The sequence below is a fragment of the Notothenia rossii genome (assembly GCF_949606895.1).
Source record: "Notothenia rossii genome assembly, chromosome: 5".
In the NCBI taxonomy this organism is placed as follows: domain Eukaryota; kingdom Metazoa; phylum Chordata; class Actinopteri; order Perciformes; family Nototheniidae; genus Notothenia; species Notothenia rossii.
The window spans coordinates 20912861-20933517 of NC_136903.1; the positions used below are offsets into that span (position 1 = coordinate 20912861).

The window sequence follows — 20657 nt, forward strand, 5'->3', positions numbered from 1 at the left end:
TTTAATTAGACTCCAAACTGACAGATAAATAGGTGATTGTTTAATTGAATTGTTGCAGCAGCATTAAAACATTATCACATTAGATCACTTATCAGCCAGCAGTCACAGCTCGAGCTGCAAAGTTAAGGACCCACATTATATGAGATGCATTAACAGTGAGATGATGCATTATTCTGTCATCCCTCAAGCTTGCATGCAGACTTTCCCCTGCTACATTTTCAAATCATGTTGAATCACGTTTCAGCAGCTGGGTCAGAAGTGTTTGAACTGGATCTCTATAGGAACAGCGGCGGTGCTCTAACAGAGCAGGTCTAATTACCGGGCTTTGTGCTAGTGCAGGCTGAGGCTACACGTGAGTCGGAAGCTGTTCCCTACCCAAAGCGCGCGTGCGCTCTAACCACAGCACCGACGGCTGTGCAAAGTGGCAGCTCAGGGAAGCATAGACATCAGTCTGAAAAGCAGCTCCACTGGAGGACACGCACTGTGCATCATCTCCCTCAGCCGGCATAGCGTGTGTGCGAGTCGTGGAATAACAAACATTCCCAAAAGAAGCTCCGGGGTGGATAAGCAGCAGCAGAGAAACGATGGATGAAAGAATACCGCATTTAGAGGACAGGCAGTTCATGGAGCACGCAGATTTCTTAGGGTGAGTTTCGCTTTTGGCAAACTCTGTCAAACTGTCTGATCAACTGTTATGACAACCTGGTGAATAATCTGTCGTCATTCTTGACTTTAGGGTGGATTACCCCTCTCTCTACATGTGCAAAGCAAAAAGAGGAATAAAACGAGAGGACGGTGGGAAGGTGCGTAAGGTTTATTATAGGCTATAATGCGATCTAAAAAATGTAGTTTGTTGTTTCATGAACCCACATTTGTGTGTGCATGAAACTCATGGACATGTTCACATATACTACTATAACTTTAAATAGATATATCAATGTGTGTTTAAAAACGCCAAATGCCTGTTTATTTCCAGCAGGAAGCATACAAGTTACCACACCGGTTGATAGAGAAGAAGAGGAGAGACAGAATCAACGAATGTATTGGCCAGCTGAAGGATTTGTTACCCGAACATCTGAAGCTGTCGGTGAGTCCATGACACTGCAAAGGGTTTTTACGCGAATATGGCTTTACATGAGATTAGTTGTCTTAAACAGCTAACTGAACATATGTTTTGTTTCTCTCAATAGACACTCGGGCATTTGGAGAAAGCTGTTGTCCTGGAGTTAACGTTGAAACATTTAAACGCTCTGACTGCTGTCACTGAGCAGCAGCACCAGAAGATTGTCGCTTTGCAGAATGGTGAGCTGACAAACCTGAAGTTAATATATAAATGTGTTGCTTTAAACTTTAATAGTCCGAGGAAGTCTAGTTTTACAGCAGAAGAAAATGTACTTGAATATAACAAAGAAAATATTGTGCAATTCGAAAATACGTTAACAGAATCATGTCTTGTCATTGCTTTATTATACGCCTTTAGAATAATAATGTTATCCTTGCAACTATTTTGCAGGGGACCGGTCGATGAAAACGTCCATTCATGCAGACCTTGATGCGTTCCACTCCGGGTTCCAGGCATGTGCCAAAGAAGTCCTGCAGTACCTGAGTCAGTTTGAAAACTGGACTGCACGAGAGGAGAGGTGCACGCAGCTGATCAGCCACCTTCACAAGGTGCTGGCGCAGTTCCAGCCAGGCGCACCGCAGCTCCAGCACCAGCTTCCCGCGGGGGAGGCACATGATGGGCAGAAAGCCGACGGCCAAGCTAACTGTGTCCCGGTCATCCAGAGGACCCAAGGTGGGGAGCTTAACGAGAATGACACAGACACGGACAGTGGATACGGGGGCGAGGCGGAAAAGATTGATGGCAAAGATAAAGAATGTGACCGCAATAAGGCGCAGGGACCCAAGGCAGTGAAGATCAAGCAAGAGTTTGGAGACGATCGCGCTGCCAAAAAACCAAAGATGACCTGGCCTGGCAACGGGTTAGGGGGCACTGACCCCACCAGACCCGACCTGGCGTTTATGAACTCTCTGATGGGAATAAGCAGTGTGGGACAGCAGACACCCATTTGCATGCCTTTCTACTTCATCAACCCCTCAGCCGCGGCGTCTTATATGCCTTTTTTCGACAAAAGCAACATTGAAAAGTACATGTACCCTGCCGCGGCTCTTGCCTCCCCTTTCCCCTGGCTCTACCCCGCACAAGCGTCAGCGGCCGCGGCTGCTGCAGCCGCTTTCCCCGGACTCTCTGTGCACTTTGGAGCCTCTACTCAGTCCAATGACTCTCACAGTCCAGACAGCGACGAGCTGCACGAGGCTGACATAGGTTCACCAGATGAGCGCGAGGAAAGTCCCGCGAGTGACGAAGAGGAGGATGACGTAGCTGATGCGTCGGAGAGCAAGAATAGCCCGCACGATCAGTTTTCTGTTTGTCAAACCAGCTAATTTGTCTGTTAACCTTCCTGTTGAGGAGTTTATTTTCATCAAAATAGACTAGTTTTAAAACGAGGTTTCACAGAAGAGTTTCTCATGTTCAATATACTGGCGAAACAGGGGACAGTTGTGACGGAGTGTGCCTTTTGCACTTATGCTAGATTAATAAATCTAAAGGATTATCGACAATGATTGACATAAATACACGGCTGTGTTGTTCTGGAGCTAATTTTGTATCCTCTTTGATAACATATTTTGAAGTGGCAGCATTGGTGCCAAACTTTGAGTACTACAACAGTGCGCAATATCCCATTCAGCGAGTCTCTTTGGATGTATGAAGTTACAACTGACCTCTGCCAAGGTTGCTAGAGCCTGGCTGACTTTGACTGTAAATATTATTACCCGAAAGACAGTCTTGCTGATTGACATGTAAATGGCCCTATAAAATAAGTGCTCTCGAGAAATGAAACGCCCACAGCCCCTCATCCTCAATTGTGCACGGGTTAGGCTGACAGGGAGGTATAACTGTCATTGATCCCACCATCAGACACTCCATCTCCATCAATACATACAAAACAGTTACTTTACACATAAAAACAATACATGATGATATAAAAGTTAAGGTATTATGCCTGGTTGCCCTCAACTAATTTGTACAGATCTGAGTTTCCTTTACTTCTTGTACTTGAGTAAAGAAAAACCAATCAGTGAATTAGTTCAGAAACCCCTTATTCACAAGGAGCTGCTTGAACAGAATATTGTACGTCCCCCGAATGGAATGAAGCATCTCAGCACAGAGATGCAGTGACCTCCTGAACCTCCAGGAAACATTGTAGGATAGCACCTTATAGATCTTTGATATTGAATGTACCTGTATTTTCCCAGCTGGTAAAGTTTGTATGTAGGATGATCTTTACTCTTTAAAATGCACCTTTCTTTTGCTTTTACTCCCCCCAAACAGTCGCCTCATCATTTTGAAAGTCAAACACTGAAGTTTTCTCAGAACCTTTGTATTGTGTTGAGTTGTCTTGAAATAAGAACATTTCGTTTCATTTCAGAAGAGAGAGCAGAGATACCAAATGCTTTGAGATTAATTAATGTAGTAAATGGGTGATGAAGCCAGATTTGATAAAACAATGTTTATTTCTGTTTTTGACTTGCAAAAATTCAAATCATAATCAGATTTGAAAACCCTGCACCCTACAACACGATCCCTGATTGTGTCTTTTATGATTCCATTATGTAAAACCTTGCTTTCAAATATTTGACTTACGTGTTGAAGCAGCTGTGGTCATGTGACCTACACTTGATAATGAAGATTTAGGATCTTTAACTTGGCCTGTTTTCTAAGAGATTAAGATTCCTGCAATGTAGTGTTGTTCCACTTTTTATGTTTCACACGTGACAGAATAAACAGATTTTCATTGTATTTTGCATACATGATATTGCTTTCGTATTTTACTTCAGCTGGTTTTGCCTCAAATCTGTTATACACTGTTATATAAAGTGGCATGTGTGTCTGTAAATAGAAGTATTTTTGTGAATATTCCATAAAGTATACATGTCTATGTCAATGTTGTAGAAGTCTATGGATTTTTTAAAAGATTTAACTGAGCAACTGTTGCACATTTCGTTAATGCTTTACACATATGCTGTTCTAAATTATTGCTGATGAGTTGTAAAATAAATATCAAAACTAAACTCTACAGACTTCTTCTTGTTCAACACAAATTCTGTTTATGCCTACAGTCTCAAATGTTAGCAAAAGCAGGAAAGCTCAGTGAGAATGTGTGAAACTTTTCCAACAACTACGTACATGTCAAATTTCTGACTTGGGAAACAATGCACGAGTGTTTGCACAAAACAGTTCAGAGTACAGTATTATGAATACACACTACTGGAAGGCTAGTAGATGAAATGTATTGTTGCTCAGACTTTAATCAGCTGACAGGTCACAGCAGGGAATTTACAGTGTACACTAGACCAAGGATTTAAACACATGTCATGTGATGATGAAGTGAGATTACACTCAGTCTGTACACGCTGATGAAAAACAAGGGGCCTCCTCCACACTTGTCAGAAGCTTTAAGCAGGATCAAACCCAGTCTTTGTTGTTAACATGTACTGACTATCTGCAATATAGTTTTAATCTTTATGCATCATTTCAACAGCTTTGAAACTCATGTCTCTGACGTGAGGATTTCTAATGATCCTGGCAACAATGCAGTCCAGTTACAGTCAAACTATGCCTTTCAAGGTTTTGGAAAAAAACATGCAATTTGCTGCTCCTTTTTTGTAAGTAACCTTTCCTTTCTCACCTCAAATTACAATAAAGTATGACCTGATGGGATTCACAGTTGTAGCTCAGTATTATCATTGACCTATGAGAGCAACTTTGGCTTTTTTTTTACCGGCTACTCACTCTTATAAACCTTTTTTGTTATTGCATAAATATGCATTTTATAAACTGACATTTCTTGTAATTTCATTCTTCTGTGGGAAAAACAAGCTTCTCCTTTAATTTTCTCCCAGCCATGTTGTGACCCTGTTTCTACCATTACTGAGTAAATGTCTCCATCTACTGGCGAAAGGATTGAAACGCATGAAGAGCACATACTGGACAAACGCCTTCTCCCTTACATCCACAGGCAAACGGTTACAATGAGCACCGGTTGTGACACTTTTCATTTTGTCAGATGGTTTATTGAATCATGCAATCCATGTCATATCAGCAGCCAATTACAGCCATACATCTGTCAACACTTGCAGTATATTAAGGCAGGACAAAAATAAAAACAGGTTATGTACAGTTGACATCGTACAGTTCTATAGAACATTATATGGTTGTAAACAGTGACCAAAACTACATCTCATCCACAGGTGGACAATGAACACAAGTGATTTCTTAAAGGGAAATTCTGCCCCGATATAGAGATTATCTCAAACCTAAGAATTTAAAATGGTATGTCCTGATGAGGGTTTTTGTAGATGCTAAATGTTAAAGGGTGGACTTTGCTTCTGTTTTACATTTACTAGTTATTCCTGGGTGATGGAACCCAGGAGGCTGTGGTGCAGTGGACTAGTGCGTTGGTGTTCGGATCAGTGGATCACAGGTTCAAACCCCACTGCAGTCAGCATGTCGTTGTGTCCCTGGGTAAGACACTTCACCCCAAATTGCTCCTGTGGGGATTACCCAGATTGCCCACAGTATTGAGTATGTAAGTCGCTTTGGATAAAAGCGTCTAACATGTAATGTAATAATGGTACTGATGTTCTCTAACTCTAATATATATCTCTCAGGATCAATACATTTCTTATTCTGGTAATTACAGTAAACAGTACGTGTTGTATGATGACAAAATAAATCAGATAATGTAAATGCATTTTACATCACATAGTATGATGGTGTCAATAATACATTGTCAGAATGAGACACGCTATCAGTAACATTTTCTCCATTGATTTTTTTTATAAAATACTGACAAAAATATGATTACAGTTTTCTCTTTGATGCTGTGCTATTGCCATTTCTCTCTGTGCAGCAATGTGCCACTAATACATCTAGCAACATCAGATCTAAACTGACTAGATCATTGCTTCAATGTTTTCTACTAAAGCTTTGCTGTCATCATATGAACACACCAACTGTGGAATGAATAAGGCACTTTGATGTGATTAGCAGCTGCACTACAACCTAAGAGGGGCTTCATACCTTGACATTCCCGACCCTGCACACACACAAATCTCTTTAATCGCTGACTCAATCACACTCTCATACACACCGTAGCTATCCATTGTATTATAGCATGCCACCATTTTTAGATTCAACTAACTGATTTACTATACTGCGGGTGCTCTGCACATCCATGTATGGTTATACGACAATCATGCAACAAGACCTGCTAATCTTTGGCCACCAATCCTTACACAGAAAAAAAAAGCATAATACATTTGGCAAAAACATACCATGTAGTCATCTAAACAACAAATAAAAGCTTAAGAGGGTAATTAACACTGTTTCATTATGCAGACATTGTAGCGGGAATGAGGGCACTGCATATTCTGTAACCTCTGTAATAAAATATAATAATTCTCTAAATAAAGCTGAAAAGTAAGAAAACATATTTACAGTTAGCCAACATGTTGGTACATACGGACAGTAACATTCTTCGGTAACAAAACTATTGACCAGTTGTGCATAGTTTTAACATGAACAGACAATCAGAGCTACAGAAATACATTCTGATATGCAAAACGATATATTCTAGACTGGTTTAGTATTGACACAAGTGGATCCTTCATTTCTTATATAAGAACAATTCATTATGCCGTTTTCACTGCCGAAAATACATATAACTTTAGAGGTATAATTCATAAATTCACATACCAAGGTTGTCAAGAATACTGTTCAAAAGGCAATCGTTTAGAATCATGATGCAAGTGAGAAAACAATACAAATCATTCAGTAGGTAATAAAGTGAGAGTAAAAGTACGTTAAGTGGATATGTTTATAAAGGACGTCCACAACAGCCTGATATTGATTTTGAAGTCCTCGTAAGTTCAGAAACTGAGCACCATTACATCTTTCATTCCCACTAAGTGCTCTATGACTTCCTTGTCAAAATCATCTTTGTTCCTTCACTCTGTGAGTATTCACACTCCAGGGTGCCTCCTGTATTAGAGACAGTGCATAGTAGAGTTCCACTGAGGTATCCTGTACAAAGATATCCACTTACAGACGTCTGTTCTGGGCTCAGGGTGGGAGACGGTTCACACATAGATCCCCTCTGGGTTCAGGCCTGAAGTCAGGGGGCTGTGGAGGACCCGGAGGTGACTAGACATTGCATGCGAAACGGGGCGCTTCAGGGAGCCAGACAGGGGAACTAAATCTTAAAAATTAAAAAGACATAAGGAAGAAAAAATGTGGGTTTTAAAAGTTGTAGTGCTGAAAATAAACAGAGAGATTTTACACAAACGTATTGTAGCTTTTTGTTTTTTCAAACACTTCAAATTGATAAGAAACCCCATTAAATTACTTGTTTGAATATAACAATGAAGCCCAGTGGATGCTACATGATATCGCTGCTATGAGCCACCAGGGGGCAGTACTGAGCCAAGCAGAGAATCAGCCGATGCAGAGATTTGTTATGGCCTGGCACCAAAGCTGATTTTACACACATACAATGGAAGGTTACTAGAAGGACATGAACACTCAATTCATTACTTTTTTATAATTGAAATCCATCACTGCTAGGTTTAATAAAGAGACCTACTGCTCTCAATGCATGCAATGATGAAGTGCATGTCATGCAATCAGAAAGATATCTGGGCTCTTTGGAGAGGGGAGAAATTCAACTGTGTTACATCTTTAATCTTAAATCAAGGGGAAAAAGGTCACCATCACTATGACTGCGTCAAATTATTTCTCCATATGCTTTTCCATGTTTCACACAACCATGTGATTCATGCATGAGTAGACTGGTGTGCAATCTTTATTATTTTTATACATTTCAAGTGCAGCATGGAATCCCATAAGCAACTTTTACATACAGTTTTATAGGCAGGGTGCATGTGGAAAACTAAATTATTCATGGCATGGTGGGAGGTTTAGTTTAATGTGTTTGCATGTAAATGTGCATTTAGATATGTATTCCTGTGCTTTAGTTTGCACACTTTATTTTTCAAATCTTATTGCTCCCAAGCTTATTTTTACAAAGTGGTGCATGTCCCTGATTTAAACACGATTAAACGCTTTAGTCCCAAACCTCAAACTTTCTCCTCAAAGTCAATCTTAATTACCTTTAGTCACTAATTACGCTGTGGGTGGTTTATGACTGTAGTTTGAATAACCAGCTGGTCAACAAATGTTGCATTGTGACAGCTGTCCCATGAATCAAGGTTCTTAGCTCTGCGTCAGCTCTCTGCTTTTCTGCTGTAGGATGAGCCTTGGCACAATGAGCCCATCACAGAAACTGCTGAGCATGTGATAGAGTGACAGCGTGATGGAAGCAGTGAGACGGACAGAGAGAGTAAGGTGAATGAATGACACTATTTCTGCCAGTATCCAGGCAGCTGTTGGCATGGTGACTATAATAGCCACTGGAGTGGGTAAAAACTAACACTGTTCTCTCCACATCCACAACCCCCCCCGCCCCCTCTCCCCCCATCATTTTCTTGATAACAATCTCTCTCACACGCACGCACCCTCACAATCGAGTCATTTTCTCTCAGCAGGCTGTTAAGATATGAGGAAAAAATAATAAAAGTGCCTTGATGGAAAAGAACAGCACTTCATGCACTCTTATTGAAATAAGTCATGAGATGCCTGCTTGAATGGCAATCATAAAGCGTTTAACCTCAGGCAGTATGCAGTTTGACATACAATTCAGTTTTAACTCCTGACGGACCATTACTTACAATAAGCGACCCGTATATGTTACTGTCTGCACTGTAGTTACCAGCTCAGTTCCCTACATGTCATAGAACAACAGGAAGAGATACCTTGGCGCACATAACACTATATATGACTTCACTCAAGTTGAAATTAAACTCCAAACCATATTCCCTAAGAGAACAAATTCCACAAATCTAATGTGAGTAAGAAAGTTTTAAGCTAATTTTTTAGCTTTTACCTATGCCATGCGTGCTGTGAGGACTGTCCTCCTCGGAGGGTTCGGCCGGCAGCACTGTGACCTTGGTGCCGGTTTGCTTGATGAACTGCTGCAGGTTAACCTGCCTCAGCTCCTTGGTCAGCTGTTCCAGCTCCTGCTGCATGCCCTTCAAAGAAACAGTGAGGAGAGTCATTCTTTAGGAAACATAAGAGGATTACCAACAGCTCTGATGATGATATATGAGTCTGTGTTTTAGTGTTTGAAGTCTAGGCATCCCATCTAAAAAGGACATCAAAGTGAGTCACATGAGTCAACGAAGGCTTCTCAATACTCTAATTTCCCCTCCTCGGTCCTCCGGTAGTGACCCGGAAATGGATTTCAGTGCGCCATATTGAAGGACATCTCATTTCTCTAAATGCACATCGAGGACTGAGCATCGAGCATCGAGCATCGAGGAGGCTCTCTGGAGGAGCTATGATCGAGGATACACTGATGCATCCTCCACGGCTCCTTCGCGGATGCATTTCCGGGAACGGTGGAGTCGTGACGCACGGCCGGACTTATCTCAGCCAATGACAGCTCTGCATGCATCCCCTGGATATTATTTTATTAACTGCTTTCATCACGGTGCGATGTTTACAGTGAGAACAGCTGTGAGGTCCGTGCAGAAAGCAGAGCAGTGTGTAAAATATGTATGCTCTCATACTTGTTTGATTCTGAAATTGTATATATAAATATGTGTGTGTATATGTCCGCATCTGTAGCCTGTTATTGTCTCATTATAACGCACTGTCAATGAATTAAAAGTAAATATATAAGTCCTCATGAACACAGTTCTGTCCATCAGACAGAGTGCTGCTGTGCCTCCTGTCATCATTAACGGACGTCTCTTTAAAATGACCGCTCAGAGGAGAGGATTTCTCATTTCTCTAAACGACTGCTGCTTCCCCTCCTCTCTCCTCGGTTCCCCTCCTCGACTCCTCCGCTCGCATCTCCTGTGGGCGGGACTAATACACGAGGATAGGAGTCGAGGAGGGGAAATTAGAGTATTGAGAAGCCTTCAATTTCTAACATCTCTCTGGTAACTGAAGAAGGCTTTGTCTGACTATTTTTTACCTACACTTAGAGATCTAGCATTCCCCTTTCAACACATTTTAAAGTGAAAAAAGATCCCCTTTGCATTGGCAGGTTTGCAGCATCGTGTTAAGGGATCCTTCAGGTGGACAGATGCTTAAATGCTTTATTACTGATGTATGGTCTCCCTTATCCCTGCATCCCTGTTTATTTTAAGGTTTAATGAATGCATATGTCTTACCTGCAGCTTCTTGCTGCTTTGTCCAAGTGAGCGGTCCACAGCTCTGCAGCTGCTCTCCAGCTGGACGGCCTGTCTCTCCTGGGCTTTCATTTCTGATTTGACCCTGAGCATCTGCGCCCGAGCCTCTGCCTCACTGACCCACTGGGTCTCCTGCCGCTCCCTCTGCAACCGCTCCTCCTCCAGGCCTGCCTCCACACTCTGAGGGGACAAGGAGATAAACAGTTAAGGAAGAGGTAGCTAGCAACCACTATAATATTAAATATAAAAAAAATCACTATACGAGACAGTGTCTTTGTTTGATTCTTAGCTTGTTATTTTTTTAATCTTTTCCCCAAAGCTGCTGCTAAAATACAGGATTTTGATTGAATAACCCGAAATTCGCCCAAACATAGCACACCTGTACCATTGCCAGCCTTTCTTCAATCTCCACTTCACAGCCCTGCATGCGTCCCATCAGCTCCTGCAGTCTCTCCTCCAGCTGCCTCTCACTCTCCAGCTCAATTTGCAGCTCAGTGGCCCAAAACTCCTCCTCCTCCATCTCCACGTCGTTCTTCCGCAGATGCTTCTCCAGCCTCAGGATCTCCTTTATCAGCACGCCTCCTCCATCTGGGTCCCCGATGCACCCTCCGCCACGGCCCCCTCGCCCTTCAGCCCACACCTGGAGCTCCGCCTCATAGGCTCCCAGCTTGTTGACCAGAACGTTGAGCGTCTCCCTCTGTATGCCCACCAGTCTGACCAGGTCCTCCATGCGACAGGCCCACAGACCGGGGGAGGCGGTCCCCATGGCCGGCCCTGCATGGTTGTGATTCCCACCGTTACTCATGAAGAGTCTGCGTTTAGCCTCCGCCTCTCCCATTCGGCCTCCGCTCAGTATCTCCCTGAGGCCTCTGGGGGCCCCGGTGAACGTCAGAGACTTGCGGCGCGGTTCTCGGCGGCGGAGGGAGCGATCGTTAGGATGGCGAAGCTTTGCAAGGGGAGGGAGGCTCTGCCGATGCAGCCCGCGTTCAGGACCTCTTAGAGGGGGTCCTTCTGAGGGGGGGCGTTCAGTCAGGGAGGGGCCAGTGCGATGCAGGATGAGCTGGACGTCCCCAGCATACTGGCCCCAGGTGTTCAGAGAAGCTACAGGGCTTTCATGAGGGGCCAGGTGACGCTCGCTGTCCCGCCATTTTTCTACTAGAGTGTATCTCCCAGTGCGACCTGAAAAAGACAAAAAATAAAAAGCAACATATTCTTATACTGGTGGCTGGGAAAGCAACCTGCAAAGATATGAACTGGGAAGAAGAGTCAATATGAACTCTTAGCCATGATTTACCATCCTCCTATCTAACTGTTAAGATACCATGTGACCATCTCTCATATTTATCAGACACAGAGCCGTTTTATCATCCTGTTGGATCCATGGTTCTGATTACCTAACAACTAAAACACTTGCATTTCATCCAGCTTGTGTACGTTTGGTTCTGAGAACAGTGCAGAGTGGTTTCAGAAGTGAGCTGAAAGAACGTGAAGGGAAATGAAAGGCTGTGAACTGAACGATCATTTAAAAAGAGGCTTGCACTTGGATTAGGACTACTGTTTGTGATTTTTTGTTTTCTTTGTGCTGTTTCTGTTTCTGATTTTGTGTAAAGCGTCTTTGAGCAATGGGAAGAGCGCTATAAAAATTTAATGTATTATTATTTATTATTAAAGCTGCAAGGAGCTGCACTGCTGGGTGTTTCTCGTGGTTTATCAGCAACCATTTCACATAGGCTGTGATTAAATGTTTATAAGACATCAATACCCCCCCCCCCCCCACACATTTACATTACATCCAGGGTGTTCGGACCCAGGGCTAACAAAAGTGTGGAAGTTGTGCACCTGTCTGGGCCCTGGGCCTTGTGTGTGCGTGTGCGTGTGCGTGTGTGTGTGTGTGTGTGTGTGTGTGTGTGTGTGTGTGTGTGTGTGTGTGTGTGTGTGTGTGTGTGTGTGTGTGTGTGTCAGTTTGGGTCCTTATCACAACTGATCAAGATGGCCAAACAATTCTCTGCTCAGAGGGCCTTCCAAATTATTTTGGAAGAGAGAGAACCATTTGGTGATGATGTAGAGGAAGAGGAAGAGGTTTCAGAAAATGAGAATCAGTATTCTGAGTCTGACAGTGACTTTGAAGAAAAGGATGAGATTGAGCATCAGCTAGTTACAAAAAAACGACGAGCCACAGGACCAGCTGGTCAGCAGGCAAAAAAACAAGTAACACTTGAATTCATTAATGTGATCTAACAAAAGTAAAAGGGGAAATATTAACCATATATGTTGTTTATATTGCTTGTAATTGGGATGAAGTAAACATCTGTTGTGTATTTTAACATAGAATAGTTTGATTGTGTTGAATTGAAGCCCAAAAAGGCAGCGGGTCCACCAGACCCACGAACACTGGTAACACATATTTGAGTAACACAAATATGAACACCACACAAGGGTTAATGCTGTGTAGAGGAAACCCAAACACAACAGTTGTAGCAGTGTAGACAGAAACCCTTGTGAAAGGCCAAAGTACTAAATCAATATTGACGTCTGATCACTTAACATGGTGTATGTTTTTAACAGAATAAAGCAGAGGAGGGGGCTACTTCCTCAGTTTGGCAGGAGACTGAAGGATGAGTCAGACTTTCCCTCTTCCCTCCCTGCGCTTTGAGGGAAGTGATGTCAATACAGGCTGCTCAAGTGCCCCCGTTCCTGGAGGAGCCGCATGGGAAGGGGGCTGCTTAGATCCAAGCAACTACCAATAAAGCCTCTGACTATGAGCCACTGTATCCCAGCAGGAGCTTAACATGTAGGCAGAAGACTCAAATACTTGTTTAATTCAGAAGGGCTTTTTTTTAGCTAAATGTGGAGTTTGCGTCATACTCAGATTGTATGTTGGTGGACGCTTAGCAATACCCTCGATGGATAGGCTTCATAAGGTTTTGCAGCTTTAAGTATTGAAAGTGTGAAGAAAGAAAGTGAATACCATGTTCACTAACAAAGAACTTACATCGTAGAGGGAAATCTAAATGTATTATTGTTAAACAGTCAGATCAACCTGTAACTAACATGAAGCTGATTTGTGCATGCTAGTAGGCAACATACAGAAGGTTAAAGTTAGCACACAGGGTTAGATATGCTCTGGAATAAAGTTTGCCGACAGCCTGAAGTGTCAGCTCCTTTTATAACCCAATGCATTGCCGGATTTCACTAGCACTACTGACCGGATGTGGACAAGTACAAGAACAAAAATAAGGACAAAAGTGGCTTTGTTATAGGAATTCAGCGGGTCACGTGGAATGTTCCTTGTGAAACCTAGTTACAGTGGGGTAACTTAATCAACAAATCAGAGGAACACAAACCTCACAACACAGTATTTGTCAACAAATATAATCTTTCTGGATTCACACAAAACTCATTCTTGTGGATATATATATATGAGCCCAAAATATAGTGATTGATTAAACCAACGGGATGACCTATTAGGTGAATTATTGAGTGGAGCAATGATTCTTATTACTGAAGCCTTGTTTTTAAATCAGTTTACCTCGAGGTTATTGGACACAGCCCAATTCATAATGAATAAAATTTCCCGGAATGAGGATGTCAAAAATACATCTCAGCAGAGTTTAAACATGCCTTTTTGTATATCACGTGTGCTTGCATGTGGTTTAATAATCTGAAAATGATCTACCTATGGCCTGTGCCAGAGCGATCACCACCTCTTGGCAGGTGGTGGCCTCCGTGACCCCGCAGACGACCCTCTGGACTCCATCCACCCAGACCTTGAGCTCCATGTTGGGTCAGAAGTGAGGGGGCTGGTTGTGGTGTATTGGCCCCGACATTACTGAAGGCTCCAGTGGTGCAGGGCAGCTGAAGCCCCTCTGGCTACGTCTCTGTGGAGGAAACACAGGGGAAAACAGGAAGCGGTTAGTCAGGATGTGCTCCAGGCCACGGCTAAAAGGATCAGTGGCATAAAAGGATTATGTTTAACAGACACAGATATGCAAACGCTTCCCCCTTTAGTACAACATTTTAACACGAGTAGTCAAATAGAGCAGAAAATAATAGGTAAGGACAATTATTTTAGCCTTAGCTGAAAGTAAAAGGATAGTCCAGTGGAGAATGGACCTGCACAGCTAGGTATGTCACGACCAGCTGGCCTTAACGCTGTTGTTTTCTTCTTCTCTATGAATAGGTACACGTCTGTTGGGGGCACAGGAAGAGACTGCCAGCAGACATTCCCAAGCCCAGTTCCTGCTTTTGTACAGAAAATGACCTGAAGGCAGTGAAAACAGAACAGGAAGATTGACTCAGTGACACAGAGAGGACGGGAACGCCGAGTGAAACAGAGAAGGCATGAAAATGTAATTAAAAAGGAAAAGGGAGATGAATCATAACACGAGGGAGTAGAGTAGGGGTTTGTTTTTGCATGACTCAGTTATTTTCACTGTTCTGTAACACATAGTTTTGTCCTTTATTCGTTATGAGAACAGTCAATATTGTGATACGAGTACAAATGTAAGGTTTTCGAGATGCCGGGCTGTCTTTATAAAGCTTGTTTTCATACGATTTCTACCAACTGATGCTTTTTAAAAGAGTCACAAAATCAGCTATCAGAGCACATATTCAAACATATTCAAACTTTATTGTCAATCTTTCTGTTTGTGTGAAAATATATTAAAGATGAGATCCAACACAGTGTATGAAAAACCCATCCAATGGAATCCTTCAAGGCGTTCTTCAAGGAAAGTGCACAGAGAGAGAATGAATGGCATCTCCCCAGATCTGTATCACTCTCCGTGGATCTAACCTTCACTGCACCTACACTACTGAGTCAAAAGGTCCTTTTGTTCGCCAACCCCCCACCAATTACACCTCCCCCCTCCCTAGCCCCCACCCACAAAGTCACCCACACCAGCCTGTCCTACACACCAACAATGGCTTTCTAAATATGGTAAAGACATTAGCAAGCCATCTAATGATTTTCATTGTTGATAATTATCCTAATGAGTGGGATGATGGATATGAATCATATAGTACTGAAATTGTTTTTGTAATTTTAAGTAGATTGCCTTAATGATTAATCGACTAATCATTCAAGCTCTACAAACAAACTAAACCTCAGGAAGTTAAGACATCCAGGGACTGAAGTGTGTTTTAAGTGTGTGTATCTCATTGTGTCTTGATCAAATATGTTCTGTCTTTGCATTTGTATGTACGTAAGTGTCACCTTTGTCAGTGGCCTGGACTCTTGATCACTCTATTCCTGGCACATTCACAGCTGGTTAGAAAGTGCTTTTGTCCTTCATTCAGACTGCCCTTAAATGGCATTAAGGGCTGAGGGATGGAGACGCACAGGAAAAGGGTCACACACAAGCACACTGAGACTTCTCTACACTGACACAGAACTCATTTTTGTTTAACCCGTCTTTCAGGGGGAACAGTAATAGGGACTGAGTAGATCTTGATGCAAAGCAGGCATAGTGGATCAGCCGGGAAGAAAGTTTGGATAAACTGGAGGGGGAAGGGGAAGGAGGCTAAAACAATACTAGAACACCTTTAACAAGAATGAACTGGAAAGGATTTAAAAAGGACAACTGCACAGAATACTGCATCAGCATGAACAACATTCAAAACGTTTTTTTCACGCAGACAAATCAGAAAAACTGTTAAAACAAAAACTGAATCAATGGCTCTTTCTTGCACAAGCCCAACAAGACTCAGCGGGGTTTTTATAAATGTGCTCTGGTCCAGACTAGTAACATTTATATTGGTTAACATTAACCTAGAAAGTCCGACTGATGATCCAGGCACAGCGGTGTGGGGCAGAGTGCCATCCTGAGCTCTGCACGCTCCGGCCTGTCAAAGCCTCAGCCTGGGGAGATGCCCGCTCCCTGATTTGTGCGGCTCATCTCATGCCAGGGGGGCATTTGATGAAACAGAGGAGGGCTTTGCTGTGAGTTCTACTTAAGCTCAGTTGAGAGTAGACGATCAACTGCAGCGAAACATTAAACTCCTCATGTCTTCAGAGAATGCTTATTTCAGAGTTGTTTTGGTTCAGTAGTGTTGACTCAAGATGCTTTCCTCTCAGAGCAGTGAGGTGTGTGAGCAGCCTGCCGCCCGGCTGCTGGTGACATTTCTCCAGGCCTACAGGAACACACAGAGCTGGCAGGAAAACAGCTTCAGTTGGCTGCTGGTGTAAACCACCAACCATATGCTCCTGTGGGGGTTTCATCACGAGGAACCATTGCTGTAACGTACGCCAAGGAGAAATTCTGTGGGAGTTCCTTCCGTAGGAGATTAAATATGGCACTGCTTCTTTTGGGGATTTACAGTCTGTCAAGCATCATAAAGGGGCATGAGTTCCATGCAGTGTACCAGTTTGCTGAACAAAAGGGGTATTTGGGGAAAACAAATGCAAAATGCATTCATTGCAATTAGAGAAAACCAAGACTGAGCTCGACTCAGGAGAAAGCCTGCAGGGCAGCGACTGAACCGAGTTGGGTAAAATGATCTCACAGGAAAACACAATGTTCCAAGTACTACTTCCAACAATCAAAATCGTTACACCTTGGTTCCTGTCCAAATGTACAGGCCATTGTTCAGTAAGGCATTGTAAGTTTGAAGGAATGTACCTCCAAGCGGCTTATTTAAACTAGTAACTAATTTATTACAGAAGGTTTCCGACGTGCAGAACACCCCCACAATGCTGTTAATTAAAGACAATGGGATACTTCATTGAGACTGATACGACAGCAGTATGTTCTAGTACTTAAACCTTGTTGCCTATTGCTAACCAAACTTTAATTCAAATTGCACTCCCTGTAGAGCAACATGTAATTACTAGCAATTTCTACTTTGCTGTAATTGGTAACAGATCTGTTGTGAAATAAATCTCTGTGAGAGCCAGAGACAGACGCTGGTTTGTTGTGGATGCTTGTCGGTGAAACGGTTGGAACTAACTGGATTTCTCAACAGTTTAATATAAGATGCACCAACAAGATGGGACCCCCGTGGTTTAAAAGTGAAGGGACTTTCAGTGGGAACCAGATAAAGAAGCTCCTCAATATCAGGAGCTTCTTTATCTGGGCTGCTCCCAGGCTGTGGAACGATCTACCCCCACGATCAGACTTGCTCCCACTTTGCCTGTTTTTAAATCTCGTTTAAAGACCTACTTGTTGTCCTGTGCTTCTGCAGAACACGTATAAGACTTATCAGTGTGTGATTTTAAATTGGGGTTTTTTATTTTCTTGTGTTTTATATTTTTCTTACATCGTCTATGAGAGTTTTTCAGTCTGTGGCTACAAGTATGGTTTTATTGTCTCGTGTTTTTACATTAGTTTTTTGTGCTATCGGTTTTGTCTAAATGTATTTATGCAGCTTTTTATATATGTATTGATGTACAGCACTTTGGTCAACTCTGATGTTTTTGAATGGGCTATATAAATAAAGTTGGATTGGATTGAAATATCAGTCTGGAGGGCATACAATACCTTTTGCAAATGTAAACATACGAAACAGGGCAAAGACTGTTGCCAGAGACAGGCCTTGATCCTGTGGAGGGGAAACTGATAACATTCAGGGTATGCATTCCTGGGCTGTGAGAATGCAACGGGCCATGACTAAGAGACAAGAAAGCGATGGCTGCTTCCCTCTGAGATCTTGATGGCTACACAACAGGCCACAGCTATGCAATGACACTTCAACAGGATGCATCCTATCTCAAGTGAGTAATCAAAAAACAATGTGTGTAAGCAACCTTTTGAATAGTTGAAATCCTTGAGTTGATGCATCTGAAATAAAAGAGATGTAGTACAGTTTCCTAAAAGCTGCTGCTGCGCACGATATCAGCATCCTCTCAGTTAATTTAGTGTCTAAGTTGCATTAGCCTCTACCCCAAGACAAGCCCTAATGCCTGCTAAATAGATGAATGTTAATTAATACATAATTAAAGGAGACATTGTACATACCACCACTTAATCAGAGGATAAAAGAGGTTGCAGCATTTATAAGCAGAAAGGAATGTAGGCCTATTTCATTAAACAATGTTTTGTTAAGCTTTTGGGAAGAGTTTGTTGTTTGTTGCCAAAGTTATATTAACAAAGAAGGAGGCATTGCCCAGAATGAAGTTCCTATTTCACATTTCGTTCTTGCACTTTTCTGAAGACCTGGGTGTTTGGGATTAAACCCAGAGTTGTCACGCTAGAGGCTACACCCTCAGCTCCCGAGAGCTTTCCAGAGGCTCTTGCCCTGGAGCAGCCTACCTCTTTCTCTCTCTGCCTGGATGATATTAAACTATTAGGGACTGGAGCGGCCTCCCCCATTTGGGAGGTCAGTGCTGGCAGGATCCTGAACATCTGGACGGCACGTTCGGCCAGCAATAATGCCGCCTTTGTTCCCTTGCCATATTCACTGCTCTCTAGCCAGCTTTGAAGAGCTAGCAGGCTCCAGGGCCGGGGCAGAGGCTCAGCGGGGCCACAAGAGGCCCCTAACCAAGGTTTACATGTTACTGTATAGTGGTTTGCAAAACATCATCTACCGAATCACACTCTTGCATTTTTAAACATTTATAGAACTGAATTTGTGTGTGCAGTAAGTGGCACCTGCACACACAAAAGTGGCAACACTTATTTATGTTTCCAGTCTGTGGGTGGTTCTTTGCAGCCTGGTCTTCATGGTGCTGTGACATTATCAGATGGAAGGGCCACTGAAATACTGGATTCTATTTCTGAACTAAAGCAGGCCTCTGGATCACAAAGTGTACTGTGTGACATAAAACTTGGCTGAGTGCAGCAGCTCCACAGGTTGGCTCTGCAGCACCTGGTCTGTGTTAGTAAGTTATGTGGAGCAATGCAACTTGAGATGGAAGAAGCGATTTTATACCTCAATGTTGTTGTGATTAATGATGAATGCAAGATTTTTCAAACCAAGAGAGGTCGTTATATTTACAGAAGATGCTCAATCTGATGATAGACAAAACTGTGAAAAAATTGCACAGCAACGTTATGCAACACTTATGAGACAAAACATATAGCCTGCTGCGAAAACACACAAGATAAAGGCTTGATCATCCAACTAAACTTGTTTCCAAGTCATCCCATCTCTCATATTTACAAATGAAAAGCAGCATTAGCCTTTAACATCCCACAAGACAGAACACTTCAGCATCTTTCACTGCACCGCTGCCTCATATTGCTGTGTTGAGTGGGACGAGGCTGGAGAAATGGCGATAAAGGGCCGTAGTGGGCTCACAGAGTAGGCTATAGCCGAACTATTCTACTACAGAAATGTTTCCGTTATCTCAGCCTCACAACTACAACGGGCTCAGCTGCAGCACACTCTGCTATTATTAGGTCCGTGTAATGTTCTTACCTTTATGGAGCAAATGGGATTCAACTCTGTGCTCCCTATCCGAAGTGAAGTTTAGGGGGAAAACACAGGTAAAGGCGTCAAATCCGCAAAATGTGTTCTTCTTTACCGTTGCCCAGTAAATCACTTCCAACGAACTGCGACAAAGTATCGTTTGGCTGCTGGACAGACAAAACTGAATTAAAGACTACCGACGCATGCAAAGCAGATAAATGACGTTTCGGTCCTCTGTCCGAAAGTTTGTGTCTGTCTATCCTCTCTGTGTGCTGGTATCCTGCGGTCTCAGCATAAGGTCTCAGCATTAAGCTGCGGAAAAAGCCCCTCTCCCCGTTTCATTACTCCTGCTGGTAAATACATCGCATTGGAACTGGGACACCGCAAGGCATTGTGGACCGTTTAAAGCGGCAATACACTCTGAGGGGAGGCCACCTTCAGCCAACTTTTACACATCCAGGACATCTTAACAGCATATTTACAACAAACATGGATCATTACTTATAATTTAAACTCTGGTATACACATCTTTATTTTATGTTTCTATTTTAAGGCTACATGTCTTTCTTTGTCTTAATGTAGCACCTGAATTGCCCCTCTAGGAATCAATAAAGGGGGTCCTGATACCTGATCTTATACAAATATAACCCAAATTAACCTACTAACATAAGCAGTTGCTATGAGCAAAACCGAATCAATCATTGATAGATAATTGAAATGTGCAGTTTTACTTACGTAAACTTTGTTAATGAATAAGAGGCCACGAGAGTCATTCAGGATTTAACATTATGCAGATGTAGTGAAAGTGGTCATCATTCATCTGTTTTCCGAGAGGCCAATGTTATGAAATACAATTGCAACACATAATCTTAAATTAAAATAGCAAATTATACCATGCAGTTTAAATTAATTAACATATTTCAGCATACCAT

The 20657-nt window shown here is 42.6% G+C and overlaps 2 protein-coding genes across 4 annotated transcripts; one reads left to right on the forward strand and one right to left on the reverse strand.

Annotated features, from left to right (window-relative positions):
* Positions 1-246: 246 nt before the first annotated feature.
* On the forward strand, positions 247-4134 carry bhlhe41 (basic helix-loop-helix family, member e41). Of its 2 annotated transcripts, none has more exons than XM_079681730.1 (5): positions 247-646; positions 737-803; positions 977-1087; positions 1191-1302; positions 1514-4134. In XM_079681730.1, the coding sequence occupies exons 1-5, from the start codon at positions 585-587 to the stop codon at positions 2443-2445; spliced, it is 1284 nt and encodes a 427-aa protein (XP_079537856.1). In that variant the 5' UTR covers positions 247-584; the 3' UTR covers positions 2446-4134. The 2 variants fall into 2 exon arrangements, with proteins under 2 accessions (XP_079537856.1, XP_079537857.1); XM_079681731.1 differs by having other exon boundaries at positions 248-646; positions 980-1087.
* A 980-nt stretch (positions 4135-5114) lies between these two features.
* rassf8a (Ras association domain family member 8a) lies at positions 5115-20092 on the reverse strand. Of its 2 annotated transcripts, none has more exons than XM_079681729.1 (6): positions 19735-20092; positions 14054-14255; positions 10763-11556; positions 10360-10557; positions 9066-9210; positions 5115-7322 (listed from the first exon to the last, which is right to left on the reverse strand). In XM_079681729.1, the coding sequence occupies exons 2-6, from the start codon at positions 14154-14156 to the stop codon at positions 7204-7206; spliced, it is 1359 nt and encodes a 452-aa protein (XP_079537855.1). In that variant the 5' UTR covers positions 14157-14255; positions 19735-20092; the 3' UTR covers positions 5115-7203. The 2 variants fall into 2 exon arrangements, with proteins under 2 accessions (XP_079537855.1, XP_079537854.1); XM_079681728.1 differs by having other exon boundaries at positions 10757-11556.
* Between the last annotated feature and the right edge of the window lie 565 nt (positions 20093-20657).